The 13,502-nt window shown below is 45.9% G+C and overlaps 2 protein-coding genes and 1 long non-coding RNA gene across 5 annotated transcripts; 2 read left to right on the top strand and 1 right to left on the bottom strand.

Annotated features, from left to right (window-relative positions):
- Window positions 1-907: 907 nt before the first annotated feature.
- On the bottom strand, window positions 908-1,822 carry LOC127592434 (uncharacterized). The gene is made up of 2 exons (XR_007960128.1): window positions 1,694-1,822; window positions 908-1,144 (listed from the first exon to the last, which is right to left on the bottom strand). It is a non-coding gene; the product is annotated as an uncharacterized LOC127592434 (long non-coding RNA).
- Window positions 1,079-6,170, top strand: cipcb (CLOCK-interacting pacemaker b). The gene is made up of 5 exons (XM_052053177.1): window positions 1,079-1,223; window positions 1,701-1,824; window positions 2,580-2,735; window positions 2,810-2,982; window positions 3,255-6,170. The coding sequence occupies exons 3-5, from the start codon at window positions 2,624-2,626 to the stop codon at window positions 4,041-4,043; spliced, it is 1,074 nt and encodes a 357-aa protein (XP_051909137.1). The 5' UTR covers window positions 1,079-1,223; window positions 1,701-1,824; window positions 2,580-2,623; the 3' UTR covers window positions 4,044-6,170.
- Window positions 6,171-6,222: 52 nt separating this feature from the next.
- Window positions 6,223-12,444, top strand: znf410 (zinc finger protein 410). 3 transcript variants are annotated; one of them, XR_007960123.1, is made up of 13 exons: window positions 6,224-6,388; window positions 6,638-6,719; window positions 6,796-6,847; window positions 7,295-7,427; window positions 7,897-8,088; window positions 8,457-8,666; window positions 9,363-9,552; window positions 9,750-9,931; window positions 10,150-10,239; window positions 10,323-10,442; window positions 11,018-11,137; window positions 11,686-11,887; window positions 12,196-12,444. XR_007960123.1 is itself a non-coding variant. In XM_052053159.1 (12 exons), exons 3-12 carry the CDS (start codon window positions 6,815-6,817, stop codon window positions 11,781-11,783), a joined length of 1,368 nt encoding a protein of 455 aa, XP_051909119.1. In that variant the 5' UTR covers window positions 6,224-6,388; window positions 6,638-6,719; window positions 6,796-6,814; the 3' UTR covers window positions 11,784-12,444. The 3 variants fall into 3 exon arrangements, 2 of the variants coding, with proteins under 2 accessions (XP_051909120.1, XP_051909119.1); XM_052053159.1 differs by having other exon boundaries at window positions 11,686-12,444; XM_052053160.1 differs by lacking the exons at window positions 11,686-11,887; window positions 12,196-12,444 and having other exon boundaries at window positions 6,223-6,388; window positions 10,529-11,101.
- Window positions 12,445-13,502: the final 1,058 nt, after the last annotated feature.

The following is a 13,502-nucleotide window of genomic DNA, read 5'->3' as shown; positions in this document are numbered from 1 at the left end:
ATGTGTTTGTGCCACCACCCTGAACTGGTTGTCATCCAATTGCAGGGTGTATGTAGACGAACAACAATCTACACGCACACAGCATCCCAGTTAGGCAGAAACATGACACTTTTTGTCTTTCGTGCATTTTTCTTTTGTGTTAAATGTTCCGTGAATGACGACTAATATCAGTACGTGTAGAAATAGGATCACAGACTACAGCAACATTCTGCACTCCCATGAGACCGCAAATGTCGAGGGACGTCTTGATACAGAAAACCAGGAAATTAAATTGCTGGTTGGACTTCCTTGCATCATACTTATGTACAATAAAACACAAACATGGAGAAATGATAATAGAATGCAGGTTTCTAACAGGTATGATAAAAGGCCGTATTATTACCGCCTAAAAAAAGTGTCACGTGAATTAATTAGATTCTATTATGATTCATACTTGGTATGTTAATCATTGTCTCTCCCTTCTCGTGTAACTGACGCAATTTCAGCATGTGAGGACTTTTTGTCTCCCGCCAGAGAGCAGATTTGCGTTTTATGACGCCACCCTATCCAGAGAATAGGATATCAAGTTAGTTGCGAGACAAGCAAGGCTATTATGTAATACGCCACAATATTACGGGCTCACGTCAGTGGATTCCCCGATGGTAGATGAGATATACTTGTGTTTTGCATCTGTGCAGTACCGTACGCCTCCTGAACAACGTGTACTTCGTCTGCCTCACATTGGGTAGCAGTCACGTTTTTCAGCTGCTGGCCAAGCTGGCCAAGCTGGCCAATCAGGACGTCGGGCCGCGACGATGTGGGCGGGATTGTTACTGACGTCAGTAAGACTCCAGACAAGCTGCGTCCTCTTTTTCTAAATATGGCAACGTCTCCGGCACTTATTTCCTGTTTGGCGTCATTCTTACAGTCTTGTAGCGATAGAATACGACCACGCAAACACATGTAGACGTTTTAGTCCATTGGAGGTACATTAAATAATATTTTACGGCGTCTGTCTGAGGTTGGTGCCACCTTGCTTCGCATGTGACTGACAGGCGGAAGGAGGAGCCACCCTGTCTCGTGTCCTGTACCGTGGAAAGCCGCGAGTGGTGCCCACCAGCCACAGTGCACAGACGGAAGAGCATCCAACCGAAGAGCAAGCTGCCTCTACGGGATATACTACACTTTCCACCCTCCTCTTGCTCATGTCCTTACTCTCATCGTCGTTAGACCAAAGCAGGGAAGTAAGTTTTTTTGTATTTTAACATTCTATGTTTTATTTGGTTTGTTTGTATGTTTCGTTTCACAGTCAATGCTAAAGGTTAGCTGTGGACGCGTCGTCAAATTAGCGCGCAGCTAACGAAAGTGCTAATGTTCAAGTTCTTTGTGATGTCGCCTCAAAGCATTTTGTAAACGCATACTAGCTTACACGGGCCTTAAAATATGTGATATACTTTCCGAATAACGCATTTGTGTCCTACTCTGAAAACTTGAACGCTTGCCTTGAACAAGTAGTCTGTGCAGTTTATCGTTTACACTGCGATGTGCGGCTTTCAGAGGACAACTTGTGGAGTTTGCATATATTTTCTGTGTACGCGGAAGGTCGAGCCGCCCCCCAAAACGAATAATATGATTTCATATATTGTTTAAACTCTAAAGATATCCCCCCCCCCCCAAAAAAAAAAAAAACACCGAAGCAACATAGCATGCTTACCTTCCAGGCAACACGGTGGTGGCCAAGTGGTTACTGACTTCACCTTCTGACGTTGGATTTTCGAATCTGGATTCCAGCCTACCTGTGTGCAGTTTGCATGTTCTCCCCGTACCTGTGTGGGTTTTCTGCAGGTACTCAGACTTCCTCTTCTATGCCAAGATTGTATTGTTATGTTCACTGAAGATTCTAAATTGTCCTTTGGTGTGAATGGTTGCTTGTCCATATCTGCCTTGCGTTTGGCTCTTGCAAAGTCAGCAGGGTATAGGCTATTAAGTAATGACGTGTGTTGGAATGTGTCTTACAGTATTACAGAACAACCAGACGAAAATATATGGATAGGCACGCACAAGTGCCGTCTTCAACGAGTAGTTTGTTCTGTAGAAAAATCTGTAACGTGATCAGGGTTTATTGTACAGTATGGATGCACAGATAGCAGTGACGACGATCCTGTGCGTCTATACCGTTCATGAAACAAAAATGCTCCAATCCAACAACACGGATAGTTCACTAGCCTGATACTATACCTTTCAAGCAGGTGGAGCAGGAGCCAATGTCAGCCATGTGGGGATACGTTAAGGTAAACATAGATGACAGTACTTAGTTAGCGGACTGCACGTTATGCTCTGAAAAATGGATGATGAACTTCGCTGAGGGGTCGCCCTCACATGAGGAATGGCGGCGGTTTGTTTGGCAAGCATGGATGTTCGAGAGCAGGGTGGGCAATTCCAGTCCTGGATGGCCGTTATCCTGTATGTTTTGCATCTCTCCCTGTTGCAAGACAAAATTTACGGCCATTCATATTCGGCTTACAAGGTCTTCAGAGTGAAAGGTGTTTCCTGATCTTGTCTGTTGATTTCCATATTTACCCTCTGTTATGCTGATGTAGTTGCTGGTAGGCCATCTTGTCCATAGCAGCCGTAAAGCCAGGAGATGAGTACCAAGCGGAAGGCGGAAAGCGACTCACGTGCCGCCAACAGGCTGCACATCATGAAGTCTCGCAACAATTCCCGAGCCGACTCGGAAAGGGACTCTGGATTCTCAGGTTCTGCTCTCAACTTTTACCAGCCGTCACGTGTGTTTTAAATGAGCATCCAACCAATGGCACATCCTCTTCAGATGCGAGCTCGGAGCACACGAGCACCGTGGACAACACCGACTCTGAGGACTCGCCGCGGCCTTCCGTGCAGCAGGGCGCCCAGAGTTCTACTTCTGGGCAGCTGGCTGTGGTAGGGGGATCCTACTCCAGTATGTCCCCCATGATCATCATGAACAATATGCTCCTAAAACAGGTATAAGCGCCCTGCACAAACACACAGCACATCGGTCTGTGTGCTCAAGCCACAACAGTCAATTACAGTGGTGCCTTGACTTCAGTGTTTATTTGGTCTGCTGAACCTGCTTGCAACTCAAATCAACTTCAACCATTAAAATGAATGGAAATGCAATTCATTTCTACCAACTCTCTCCCCAAAAAACATATTTGTGGTATATGTATGGTAAAATGCATGGTATTGTTCTTCATGGAGCCATAACAATGATATTAACGATGTTATCGCGGCAGCCTGGAGACAACCCCCCTGCCATGAAGCCCTGGAGCTTCAGTCCCACCATGGAGGTGGTTCAGCCTGTGGTCCAGCCGACTCAGGTGGTCTTCCTGCAGCCCGTTGTCTCCCGCCAAGCTTCCAAGGAGGCCTCTCGACACAGGCGCCCCAAGAAGTATCTTCCCATTCTCAAGTCCTACCCTAAGATTGCGCCGCATCCTGGCGACAATTCGTCCTTGGGGAGGGGAACCCCCACTTCCTCCACCTCTTTGTCTTCCTCGGCATCGGGGTCTCAGCGAGATCACGGTCCAAAAGAGAAACCGCAGAAGAGCCAGAGCGAGACCTCGTTTCTCTCCGGAACCCCCGACAACACGCAACCGCCGCAGACACAGCTCCCTCAAATCGCCAGCGAGGCGCCTTCGCCGGCTGTCAGCCAATCGGAATCATCCCCATCTTTCTCCTCCATCCCTCCCAGCTGCGCGAGCAGTCCGACACCTCTGGACTGTGCCTCGCCGGCCGAACACAAGTGGGACAATGACGACATGAGGCGGAAGCGGTTCTGCAACACGTACAACATCCTGAGCAAATCGGGCCTCCTGGACATCACGCTGCGCACCAAAGAGCTCCTGCGCCAGAACCGCCGCACACAGTCGGACTTGGAGCGCCTCAGGGAGCACACTGATCTCTTCCTGCAGGCGCTGCGCAGCGGCGACACCGGCATCTGCGTCAAACTGCACGCCCGCCTTCATGAGGAGGAAAAGGAGGACAAGAAGCGGGCACCACTCACCACTGGCTTAAAGGACGATTAGCCCCCCCCGACTGGGAAGTGCATGGCCAGGGCTTATTTGTGTGTGTGTGGGGGGGGGGGGGGTGGTTTGACAGACTGACAGATGGATGGAGCGAGAGTAATTTTGCCCACATTAGACATCCACCCCAACCCTCGCTTGCACAGTTTGGCCTACATTTTTGGCTGCCAGCTGCCCCCAGGCCCAGACACAATGAGATATTTTGTTGGCCCAACATCCACCGCACTCTTGTTAAAGTCACACTTACCGGTACATTACTCCCACAAATACCAAACTGACATTTACTGTAAGACATGTCGCATATTAATAGAAAATCCAGCCGTTCCTTTTGTAACCATTCACAGTCACTGAAACAATTTGGAGTCCACATGAACCCAACATGTCACATTTCAATAGAACAGGTGACATTTTATTACGCTTGAGGCCTTTATTGATACGAATGCATTTTTATGATACAGTGGTGCCTTAAGATTCGAGTGTCATCTGTGACCACCGTCGTATAGCAAATCATCTTTCATCATCATTCATAGCTCAAGGCACCACTGTACTTAAACTAATCCATTAAATAAATGACTCTTGATTGGATATTACTCTTCAGCATAACAGAATCCAAGCCCTGCAGTAGCAAAAATCCTCAAGTAATCGACATGCCCTGAAAAATGTTTATTCTTTTACCGTAATTGGCTCTTGATGCCTTGAGATGTTGGCAAAGGACTACTTTGGTCTGAATGAAGTTCCTCAACCTTCTTAAATACCAAGATGCCATCCATCGGTGCCAAAGCAATACTGTCCTATGGCCTAAACACAAGAATACCGCCATGATGTGTTGGTTCGCTGTACTTTGAAAGAGTCAACAAATAAAAAAGGTGGCGGTTTACAATGATTTCAAGTCCTGAATCTTCTCGCCGTGAGGCGCATATACTAACCACTAATTCACTGTAGCAAGAATTGGTGGGGTGTGTGATGGCCGCCACACCTTACTTAGTGTTAACTTTTGATTGACCAAGAAGTTGGCAGGCGTACCTCAAGTGTCTTTTAATTTCACACTTCATGCAAGGGACGATGGCAACGACCACCTGTCAATCCCGCCTTCCTGTTAGTGAAACCGGGTGCTTCATGTTGTGCCATCTTTGAGGTAGACCTTTTTTTGGAGGCTGCGTGTCGGCATCACTATTGATCTGGCAATGTTTGAAAATGTTCAAAGCTGAAAACGACATTTATGATTGTGGTGCATTTGAGCACTTTGCATCATCCTGTGCAGACTAAAACATGGCAGCTAATTCTAATTATATGCCCCTGAACCACTATGAATATCTTGTTCCCTCTGGATTAAGCACCCCAAAAAATACTTGAAATGTTTCATGTCAATGAGTGATTGTGTACTGTATATTTTCCAGTGTGACTGAGGATGTCTAATGTGAGATGTTTGGGTTCCACCAGCATATAATCACGGTTAATCTCATTGGTGGATCTTGACCTGTTGTACTCAAGTCTTAATGGTGTTAGACATGTTAACTGTCAGTCCAGTTTTAGTTTCTGCTTTTGTAACCCTTTGCTTTGCGATCCTGTGGCTGATAATTGAGGCATTTGTTTGACAGAAAACTAAAAGAGAGTGGTTTTAAGATGCCAGGTGTGCATTAGCGGCTCCTTATCAAGTGAGGGGATGAGTGTGAGTGTATGTGGTTCTGAGAGTAGCTGATTAAGTATGTGAGAGAATGAACGATAGTCAATGTGAGAAAGGGTATGTGCGCGTAAATGGTTTTTGTGTGCGGTGATCAATCCCGCAGCTTCATAGCCCATGCAAGTCTAGCTTGTGGTTTGACTGTTCGGCACGTCGGCCTTGCAGTGCAGAGGTGCAGGGTTCGATCCAGGCTCTGGCTCTGGCCTTCCTGTATGGAGTTTCCATGTTCTCTCTGTGCTCGCTTTTTCTCTGTATTTAAATCTGAGTAGGACCTGTCATCATACAGTTATTTCTGCTTAAAATTGGTCAATATTTGATGATTAAATCAGCATGAGTAGAATAGAATTACAATTTTATGGTCTTTTTTTATTTTTTGTCGAAAAGATTGTCTCATTTTTGTATTTCCATCTCATTTCTTGTGTAATAAATGCTTTCAGTCCAAAGGCAAACCAACCCTGTCGTGTCCATTTTTGGTCACAAGATGGCGACAGTGATCGTGAATGATGAGGACGGAGAAGGCGGAAGAGGCGTTTTGATTAGTCCATCTGTGACGATTTTGAATGGCGCCGCTAGCCTACCAACTAGCAGTACTATCCTAACACTCTTATTCGGTTGGAATAAACCAGCCTGTCCTGGCACGGTTTCAACATAACGATGCTTTTATGAGGTGAGAAACAGACTTGTGTTATTTTACTGTACTACTTCAACCGGTGGTGTTTTTTGACCGCTGGCGAGTCGGTAGTTGCTGCTATGTGGCTAGTTAGCTTGTGGCTCATGACACTAGTTACCCAACATTTGATATGTTTTTCACCTATTGTTATTTTTTGCCTGTCCGTCGTGATTTAATTGCAAACGAAATAAGCAACACTTAAGATAGATGACATTTTATCTGACTGTTAATGTTTTGCCGCTACAGCTGGGGGCGCCATGTTTCCGACTTCAAGATGACCACAAACTTGTTATGACCACCGCAGAAACTCACTTCTAAGCTTCTTAAGGTTCGGAGATCAATTTCGTGCCCTTTATTCGTGAAGAAAGTTTCGCTTCTAATCGTCTCTGCTGTTTGCTTTACAGGTGACACCGAGAGAGACTCATGCTTTCCGATGAGCTCGATTCCAAACCAGAGGTAACCTTGTGCAACCGTGACGTTGTAGTGTACAGTATATGAAATGCATTAAACAGTACACTTTACCCACAATGCATCATTTCCCGAAATAGAAATCGTCTTTCCCCAAACACGAAATAGGAAAGTTAGTTGGAAGTATAGATACCAATGAAGTTCACAAACTGTCACAACATCTTGAATTTCTTGATTGTAAGCAAGAGTGCATACACTTGGGATGACTGATTTTGTCAAGAGCCTGGACTCTTACAATTTCTATGTGTCTGACATTATGTTAGCTGAACAAGTAGCTCCTCGCAATCCTTTTGTGGGAAAAGAAGTGTCGCTTATTTGCTGTAATGGAGACTGTGATTCTTGACATTGAAAAATCGCACCGTGTTTACGAAAAAACAAAAATCACATTTGTGTAATGTCACCTTTTATTGGAAAATAACTGTGTCCTCTTCTCAGCTGCTGGTGCAGTTTGTCCAGAACGCGTCCATCCCACTGATCCAGGATCTGGAGGACACAGAGTCCAAACATCCTTGCCTGCCGTTGCTAACCCCTGTTGGCAGCTCTCTGTGTAGCCACCTGCAGCTCACAGGTCACAATACACAACTTAATTTGTACAAAAGGTTTTAAATCATGCTTTAAAATTACGTCAATGCAGAATGCAATAATATGAATGTTTTATGTTTGGCACTAAGCCCCATCACAGATACTGGCTTTTGAACCTTGCATGTATAACGGTCCCTTTACCTCTTTGTGCTCCGGGACACGATGTCCACAATTTCCCAAAATAATTTGAAAAGTTGACTCATCAGACCACAGAACACTTTTTCCACTTTGCATTACCATCTGAGATAAGCTCAGGCCCTGAGAAGCCAGTTGCCCTTACGGACAAACCTTTTCGCTAACTTGGTTTTCTGAAGTCTTCTTGCGCCCACTTGGGGGTATATTGAACACATTGATGCTGTTTTTTGGTGCAGTGCCACTTGAGGGATCAAAGGTCACAGGCATTCAATGTTTGTGGAATAATTTAGATGCAAATGTAATTTTCCTTTTCTGTTCAGACGGAACGCTGAGCCCCCAACCGGAGAGTTCCGCGTCACTGTCAGAGCTGGGGGGCGTGCCACAACAGAGCCTGCTGGCGTTGCAGCAGATGCATGTGGCACACCCGCGGGACTCACCCAGTCCGCCGCCCATCCTCCATGACTTGCAGCAGTCGGACGGCACGTCCTATGTTCTACTGAACCTGGCAAAAGGTACGCAACACTCAAGTTTTCATGAACTACTTTGTCTCAAGCACGGGTGTCATATTCAAGGCTCGGGGGTGGGGTGGGGGGGCAAATCCGGCCCGCTGCATCATTTTATGTGGCCCCGCAGGCGCAAGTAATGTGTATCAATATGCATGACCCATGCTAAAATCTGCATCGAAATAATCAAATTTTCATGTGTAATAAGTAATGTTGAGGTAGGTTTGTTACCGTGTTCACACTCACTTGAACGATAATAGATCAAACTATTATCGTGGACAGTTTTCAAAACTCGTAATCCATAAATGTGTCGTGTTGAAGTAATAATGCTATCAGCGGCAATTGATATTTGGTTTCAATGTCAAAAATTGTTCCAGGCATCACGGCCTCCTCGGAGTCCCTGATCTTTGCCGGGGACGGAACGGGCGACGACGTCTCGACGGGAGACTATGGTCTGGATGGCATCGCCCCCTGGTACCTGCGGGTGCAGGAGCTGGCCCACGACAGCCTCATTGCAGCCACGCGGGCGGAGCTGGCACGGGACGCCAAGGCCAGTCAAGATGCCAGATCAGCCAACGTTACCAATGGTAACGCTGCCGCTTTTTTCTTTTGGCAACAATAAACGCAACTCACTGGGACATCATTTTCAACGTAGCAGGAAGTTTCCGAATTTTAACGCTGGTAAAAATATTCTTCCAGTCACTCATAGAATCCATTCCCTTCTTCAAGATCACATCCCGGTGTAACTTCCTCACTCGCGAACAAAAACAAAACTCGGGAAAGGCCCCTTGATCTCATCCCCTTCATCATTCATTCCGTTACCTCCAATTAGACAGTCGATACAAGCCACAAAAACAATCCAATTGAGCCGGTTTCTATGTTACGGTAGCCGTGAAAGCTAGAATTAGAAGACAAAAGCTGACTTGGACACACACTACTTGAAAGGAGGGAGCTGAGCGAAATGAGGTCAGTGCTGAGATGAAGGGGGAAGCGTAATTGGCGACGACGCAACACTTTTCAGCACCTCTCATCGCAAGCATAAAGATCACAACCAATTTGTCGGCCTGTCCGCATGCTTAGCACGTCTTCATCTCGAGTAAGAAATGCTTGTGTGTCCTCGGGTGTGTTGCTGAGATCAGGACCCAGAAGATGAATATTTAAGTGACACCCTAAGGTCTTGTCGTTCATCTTTGAACTCCTTTTGACGTTAGAAAAGCGCTCCCAGCTTCGTCGTGTTTGCACTGACTGACGTCGGCTTACTGACGGGCTTGTCCGTTGCCTAGGCCACCTCACGCACGACTTGCCCTCGGGTGGCGAGAAGCGAGAGGAGACGGTGCCGTTGCAAGCGCCGCTCCCGCCGCCTCGGACCGGGCGCCCCCTCGCCGCCAGGCAGATCCTCCGCTGCTCTTTTGAGGGCTGCTGCAGGACATTCACCTGGCCTGCTCATCTCAAGTATCACCTCAAAACACACAGGTGACGGCCGAGATAACATGGCTTTCATTGGAAAGTCTTTGAAAAGGTTTACAAAACGTCACTTTCATGAGTCTTGACCATTCTTTTAAAAAAAAAAAGGCCTTGTCTAAAAAATTTATTCTATGCCATATTTTAACTCGCATTTTAACATCCCTCATGATCACAGGCTTCTCGGCCTTGTCATTGTTTGTTGTCAGGAATGACCGCATGTTCCGCTGCGTGGCGGAGGGCTGCGGTAAGAGCTTCTACGTGCTGCAGCGTCTTCAGGTTCACATGAGGACGCACAGCGGCGACAAGCCTTTTGTATGCAAGGAGAACAACTGTGGAAAGAAGTTCACCACAGCTGGAAACCTAAAGAACCACAAACGCGTGCACACTGGTGAGCAAAAAAAAGCAGCCATTATCCATTGTTTATGACACACACATTTTAGCACCACGGTGGGGTGCAGCGGAATTGCAGTCACAGCTGGTAAAAAGGCCTTTTAAAAGGGGAGCATTAAATTTCACACATGAGTTTTTTTTGGGGGGGGGCTGTTCTGATTAAAAATATTGTGTTGATTTGATCATATTTGTGAAAATAAACGTGTGTGTGTTTAGGAGAGAAGCCATTTGTGTGTGAAGCAGACGGTTGTGGGCGCTCCTTTGCCGAGTATTCCAGTCTGAGAAAACACATGCTCGTACATTCTGGTCAGTACAATCCCCCCACCCCCGGCAATATGAATATGTGTGTGTGTGGTGTGAGTGACTCTTAGATATTACATGTGACCCAGGGGAGAAGCCTCACCAATGTGGGATCTGTGGGAAGACATTCTCTCAGTCCGGAAGCAGGAACGTCCATATAAGGAGACGTCACGGGGAGGAGAGCCTCGCACCTGAAAACAGGGAAACAGGTCTTGAGACATACACACACACACTTCCTCTAATGTTCACAGGACGGTCTGAGATCTGAACCCAATACTTCTCAACTGTGAGGCAGGCGTGAACCATGAGGACACCGCGCTTCCCCTGGGTCCACAGTGTGGTTTAAAAAGTGCCACTTTTCTTTATGGCTGACCAATCATCAGGCTCAAGTGCATTTAGCTCCTCCCTTGAGTTTTTCCAACAGTGTACCGGTACTTTTTAAAATAAAGAAAAACTGTCTTGCTGCTTTTGTCTCTCTCATGAGGTGCACTGAACAATTCAAAGGGTGAATCGCGGAGCGCTCCCAATGAGCTCTTCTTCTGGCAAGCCAAGTTATTTATCGACACAAACGCGTCATGGTGGGGATCGTGGGTGTTGTGAGGCAGACAGACGGGCTCGAAAAATAGGCACTTGTATCCTGGCATGCGCGGTCTAATTGAACATGTGCTTCGATCTGGGGTTTTTTTACAGTGTGGGTGTGGGGTTTGAAAAAAGAATAGCAGACAGATACAAGATGGAATGAAGCACGGCAGACAATGTCACTTTTCGTTCATTTGTGTGACAGCTGAGGCCCTGACGCACAGCAGCCTCCTGGAGGCCGACTGCGAGAGCAGGGCCAGCCTGGTCCCCATGGCCACCGGTGTGGATGCCGTCAACCCCCATCACGCCATGCTCAGGTCACCAGGTTGGTGGACTGGTGTTTTTATTAGGGATGAAGCCACTTATTTTAAGTACAATTACCTCCATGGTGGCTTTTTTGGGGAGGGTGAGACAGACAATGTTTTTAGGAAATTGTCATTTTTGAAGACGTTTTTAGCCCCAAAAAAACAACCATGTAAGGTAACTTTTTTTATGGAGGTAAAGGCCTTTTTGGGTTGTCAGTTACGAGCTTGTGCTAGCAGTGCCACCGTGGTTGACTGCTTAGTGTGTTTGCCGAAAAAAACGACCATTTCTAGTGAGGTGTTTTTAGCACCACAAAACGACCATGTATAGAAAGGCATTTTTTGCCAGTAAAAATGGCCATGTAGCGGAAGGCATTTTTAGCCCGAAAAAAACAACATAGTATAGTAAGGCGTTTTTAGCCCGAAAAAAAACGACCATGTATAGTAACGCGTTTTTTGCCCCAAAAAACAACCACGTATAGTTAGGCGTTTTTAGCCGGAAAAAAAAGACCATGTATCGTAAGCGTGAGTCCTTGACATGAGTACTTATTTCCGCTTATCATTCCCTCAGGTCCCGCAGAATCTGTGAATGTCCTCTCTTCTCCACACCAGCTTGTCACCATGACGACAGAAGGGCCCACTCATGGAGATGTGGTGGCACTGCTATAGAAATGAATGGAAAGGCGACTTGTGCCAAATGTCAAATTAATACGTCTGAAGATTATGTCAAGGCACAATATTTGAAACTAGCCAAGTGGTGGTGGTAGATGAAGGTAAGCTAGTTTAAATTGGAAGCGAGGAAACATACCAGCTGTTCAAAAATAATAATGGGTGATCCTGATTGTTTTGAACGGTTGAGTGAGTGTTGTGATGAAATTGGGCAAATGCACAAAATTAAGGAGACGTTGACCATATTTATTGAACATTAAGTCGGACCGAAATGGAGCTGCGGAGGGAAAATGGGAAGTCGCTTCAAGTGTGGGGCAGCAACGGCGGGATACGACAGTGGTTGAACTCCTTGGACTTCCAGAGCCTTGTTGAAGTGCACCTCCATGACCTCTGAAGCTTTGGTGATCTTCAGGTTCTTCATGCAACCTCTGAGGGACGTGCGACTGGACACGGCTGCCTGACAAACACCGTCTGAACAAAACATGGACAACACTGACTTAAGACTTCCAACATGCAGGGTCGACTGCAATGTGCAATGCTTGTCCTGCCTGCTTTCAGTGTGAGGTACATCTGAATTTTGCCTTCCATTAGATGTACCATCAAAATGTACTGTACAAACAACATGGGGAAGGTGATGTTAAATTAAACTTCTGCATATTGATTTCGTTTTTTGTTGTCATTTAGTGTCCTTTGCAACGCGGCATAGGCACACTATAAGACACACCTAGTCACGGACACAAAGCGCGGCCAGTTGACGAGGTGCCCGTGACGAGGCGTGTCTTTGATGTCAACTGGCCGCACTTTGCTGGAATCGAACCCTGCACTCCCACACTGCAAAGTGTCAACGGTCAACATTTTTATCAAGAATAAAAGCGTCCCGAAGATTTCTGAAAGGTAATCGTTACCTCTGCAAACCTGTCAACATTACAGACAAAGAATGGGGACCTTTTCAACAAGCGCCACCTCCTTGATGTATTTGGAGATTTTCAAAGTGATCCAGGGTGGCGCCCAGGGCAAAACTTGCTTCCACATTCTTCACTTTCTTGCTTAACGAATGAGAAAACAGACAACCAAATAATCCATATGAGTTTTTGTAGTTACTTAAAAAAACAACAAAGTGAAAAAAAGTGTTTTCTGGTATGGTTTTGCAAATATGAATTATTTGAATGTTTAAGCATAGTTATTTTGTTCATCAGCATAGTTTTTTTAATTATTGAAAAAAATTGAAGCCCCATTTCTTTCTATTTCCTTGTATATTACCTTTGAGTCCTCATCCCCCGCGTTTTGTAAAATTTGATTTCTAAAACTTTTCAGGTCTCAATGTTCTTTTTTTTAATGTGCATACATTTCTCAGTCTACTTATCCAGTCTACTTTGTGGTTTCCCGGACAGTAGGGGGCGATATGAACTAAAGACATAATTCACCAAGAAGAAGAATAAGTACAAGCACAAGAACGGTACCACATCCGGTTCAATGAGCAAGTATTTCCGCTTTTCACAAGTCCTGTTCTCGGTGAGTAATTTTAACATTCTAAACTGACTTCGCAGTTTATCTGTGAGTGTATAGAGGTAGACGGTTGGGAGCGTTATGACCATACGTTGCTCCTCTAATTTAGTTGTTGTGACTCACTAAGTCACTGGAAGTTATCGTAAAAAAACAACGTCAGCAAAGGGGGCAGTGAGCGAGCACGCCGTCGACAAGTAGACCTCAGCTGTCAAA

The sequence above is a fragment of the Hippocampus zosterae genome, chromosome 19 (genome assembly GCF_025434085.1).
Source record: "Hippocampus zosterae strain Florida chromosome 19, ASM2543408v3, whole genome shotgun sequence".
Classification (NCBI taxonomy): Eukaryota; Metazoa; Chordata; class Actinopteri; order Syngnathiformes; family Syngnathidae; genus Hippocampus; species Hippocampus zosterae.
Note: the sequence above shows the minus strand (reverse complement) of the source record. Positions and strands in the feature narration are given on the sequence as shown.

What these genes read in the sequence shown, in the direction of transcription:
- znf410 (XM_052053159.1), top strand. Translation starts at nt 6,815, where the DNA reads ATGCTTTCCGATGAGCTCGATTCCAAACCAGAG. An exon ending in AGCTCGATTCCAAACCAGAG is followed by an intron (nt 6,848 to 7,294) that starts GTAACCTTGTGC and finishes TCCTCTTCTCAG; the next exon opens with CTGCTGGTGCAGTTTGTCCA. An exon ending in TATCACCTCAAAACACACAG is followed by an intron (nt 9,553 to 9,749) that starts GTGACGGCCGAG and finishes GTTTGTTGTCAG; the next exon opens with GAATGACCGCATGTTCCGCT.
- cipcb (XM_052053177.1), top strand. Translation starts at nt 2,624, where the DNA reads ATGAGTACCAAGCGGAAGGCGGAAAGCGACTCACGTGCCGCCAACAGG. An exon ending in AAGGGACTCTGGATTCTCAG is followed by an intron (nt 2,736 to 2,809) that starts GTTCTGCTCTCA and finishes CATCCTCTTCAG; the next exon opens with ATGCGAGCTCGGAGCACACG. An exon ending in ACAATATGCTCCTAAAACAG is followed by an intron (nt 2,983 to 3,254) that starts GTATAAGCGCCC and finishes TTATCGCGGCAG; the next exon opens with CCTGGAGACAACCCCCCTGC.